We start from the raw sequence: 2,861 nt of genomic DNA on the forward strand, positions 1-2,861 counted from the left end.
CAGAAACACTGATGTATGTATAAATACAGCACATTTATTTATTAAAACATTTTTTTCCACAAAATATATTTGTTAAAATCATTTATGTACACAAGTAGGCTACTAAAAATGGGCAAGTGCATTGAAAAAGGTTTGCCATCAATAGTTTCACAGGAAGAACTAAATCTAAACAATATCATTTTGATAAATACAGATCGACTGCAATTCTCCAGTGTTAAAAAAGCCTTGTTCTAAACAGAGTGGTTATTAATACAATAAACTAATAGATTTCATTGTCTCAAAGAGGCAGTTTACATGTTTTGTTGTGCTCCACTTACAAAAATATATCTTCATATTTAACAGTACCAAAGGTATAATACAAATTTCAACATTGGTCCTTAAGCAGACCTGGTAGATGGTTGTAGGTAATAATCAATATTCCCATTTCCCATTCATAAATTTGATACATGGCAATATATGTCAAACAAACATATGAAATATATGTTTATATATGGGTTTTCAATTGTACATATATGTAACTTATATTTCAAAATACCCCCCAAAAAATGGCTTTTTTCATTTATGTAACATATATTTTCCCAAACACCATTGGAATTTAAATATATGTTCATATATGGCCGTATATCAGATTCCTGTTGACATTCTTGGAATTTGACTGGGGAAGTTTGTTTTATCAAAACAGTATTAAAGGACATAAAGGAATATATATTGCCCACAATTGCACTTATGAAAGTCCATCCAGCGGTTCTGACAGTTGTACAATTATTGTGACTGGCTTATTTGGATGTAACTGCATTGGGTCACTTGGCACTGTTGTAATTCTTTAGTCTCTTGATAGTGATAGTCCGTTTGGGGCAACCTGGGGATAAGTGCCTTGATCAGCCAAACATTTCTCTCATGTACCACTCATAATCGGATTCAAACCACAACCAATCGGTTGCAAGCCTAGATCTTCAACAACTGAGCCATAGCATCCCAAACCGCTGCCTGCCTTATCAAGACAAGAGGCGTCCAGGCCATTTTTTACTCTCATAATCAAACACGAGAAAGTCAGTATCGATCAAACCAAGTTGTAAAGTCCAGTAACTCTTGGTCCTCAGAGCTCAGGTGCTCGTAACTCCCTTCATCTGAGGAATAAGACGAGTGCGGGGACTCTGGGTCAGCGGAGTACGCGTTGGAGAGCGTCGGTGACGGCACGCCGCACTGGAACGCGGCCGAAATCGCGTCGTGCTCGTCTAGAAGTTGCTGTAAAGCGCGGATGTACTCCACCGCCGAGCGCAGCGTTTCCACTTTGCTCATCTTCTTATTGGACGCTCCGTTCGGGACGTGTTGGCGCAACGTCTGGAATCCCATATTGACCTGTTTGACGCGGTTTCTCTCGCGTTCGTTGCGTCGCGCCACCGCGACTGGCTGCTGTTGCGGGATGGAGTATCCCAGTCCGTTGAAAGTTAGTCTCCTCTTGCAACGCAGAAGCTCGGGTGAACTGGAGCGCTGTCTTTTCAGCACCTTGGTTTGACTCGCGGTCGCGCTCGGGAGCGCGCACTCTTGCAAAGTGATGGTGCATGCACCTTGCGTCAGCTGCGTTTGGGGGATAGTTGCACTATCCATCTTCTTGGTAAACCTTTTGGAAAGGTGCACCTGCACAAATCCACACTGTAATGACGCAGGACAACAAATAAAGTGTCGACGCGCGGCTCTCGTGCCCTTCGCGTGGTCGTTCGGGTATACTGGTGTCTAAGTCTAGCTCGCCCTTCGTATCAGTGGTCGATCTGATACAAAGTTTGGCAGCCCTCGGCTTTTTCAACACGCGTCCGACACCCCACCCCCTTTGAAGACGCACGCTTCTTGCGCGAGACTCCGCCCCCGCCGGGTGATGCTCCGCGAGCCGGGCGCGTGGCTCCGCGAGCTCCATAAACAATCGGACGCTTTCACTGCGCCAGCACGCGCTATGCGCTCATTTACATCCCAATATCTCTAGTCTGAAAGCCCATTGGTGGATTCAAACGCTTTTAAAACTGAATGAGAACCACAAAAATGTCCAGAATAAAAGGTGAATAGCTGTACAGATGCCTTTGAATGCAACAAAGATTCTTTGTAAGTGTTCAGTTTAGATTCAATTAGTCTTTTTACACACCTAAATATCCCATAGTAGTATATTACCATGGTAATATACAACATTTACACGAATTTCCCAATGTCTCTAGGCTATAGATTCCAAAGGTTTGTGCAAAATCTAATGATCATGTTATCCAGCAGGATTTGAGAATTTTCAAAGGCACTGCAAGCAAGAAAATCTGACATTTTGTACAACAGGGTTAAAGGAATGTCCCGGGTGCAATTCAAGTTAAGTTCAAGCAACACAATCTCTCAATGCGAAATCGTCAGGGTTTGTGCAACTTGTCTAAATTTGACTAATTCGTATGATATTGTACAACTGCACTCGTTTGAATCCCTACTACTTTCACTACAGCTGGACATCTTTCCATCTAATAGGTGACAATTACTTGCCACAACATCTTCCTATCATGTTTACACACTCTACTGATTGGTTAAGATTAGATAAGGGGTTTGGGTTAGTGCATAATACTAATAAGTATGTCCTTAATGCCTCTTACTTCCGGCATTAGACATCCGGGAATTTGCACGTGATGAAGTCGTACGAGTTTATGCGAACAACATCATGCCAGACCATATGAAATAACTTGTAAATGATGTACGACTTTTCATGAGATCAGGTTGGCTCAATCGACAGCATTTGTGGCATAATATTGATTACTACAAAACAATTATTTCACATCATCTCTAATTTTCTTTAAAAACAAGCAAAAATCGAGGTTACAGTGAGGCACTTACAACGAAAG

General features: G+C 42.0%; 1 protein-coding gene across 1 annotated transcript; it reads right to left on the minus strand.

Annotated features, from left to right (window-relative positions):
- Window positions 1-305: 305 nt before the first annotated feature.
- Window positions 306-1,745, minus strand: LOC127638622 (achaete-scute homolog 1b-like). Its single transcript, XM_052120224.1, has one exon. The coding sequence runs from the start codon at window positions 1,606-1,608 to the stop codon at window positions 1,051-1,053; it is 558 nt and encodes a 185-aa protein (XP_051976184.1). The 5' UTR covers window positions 1,609-1,745; the 3' UTR covers window positions 306-1,050.
- Between the last annotated feature and the right edge of the window lie 1,116 nt (window positions 1,746-2,861).

Source organism: Xyrauchen texanus, chromosome 46, assembly GCF_025860055.1.
Source record: "Xyrauchen texanus isolate HMW12.3.18 chromosome 46, RBS_HiC_50CHRs, whole genome shotgun sequence".
Taxonomy (NCBI): Eukaryota; Metazoa; Chordata; class Actinopteri; order Cypriniformes; family Catostomidae; genus Xyrauchen; species Xyrauchen texanus.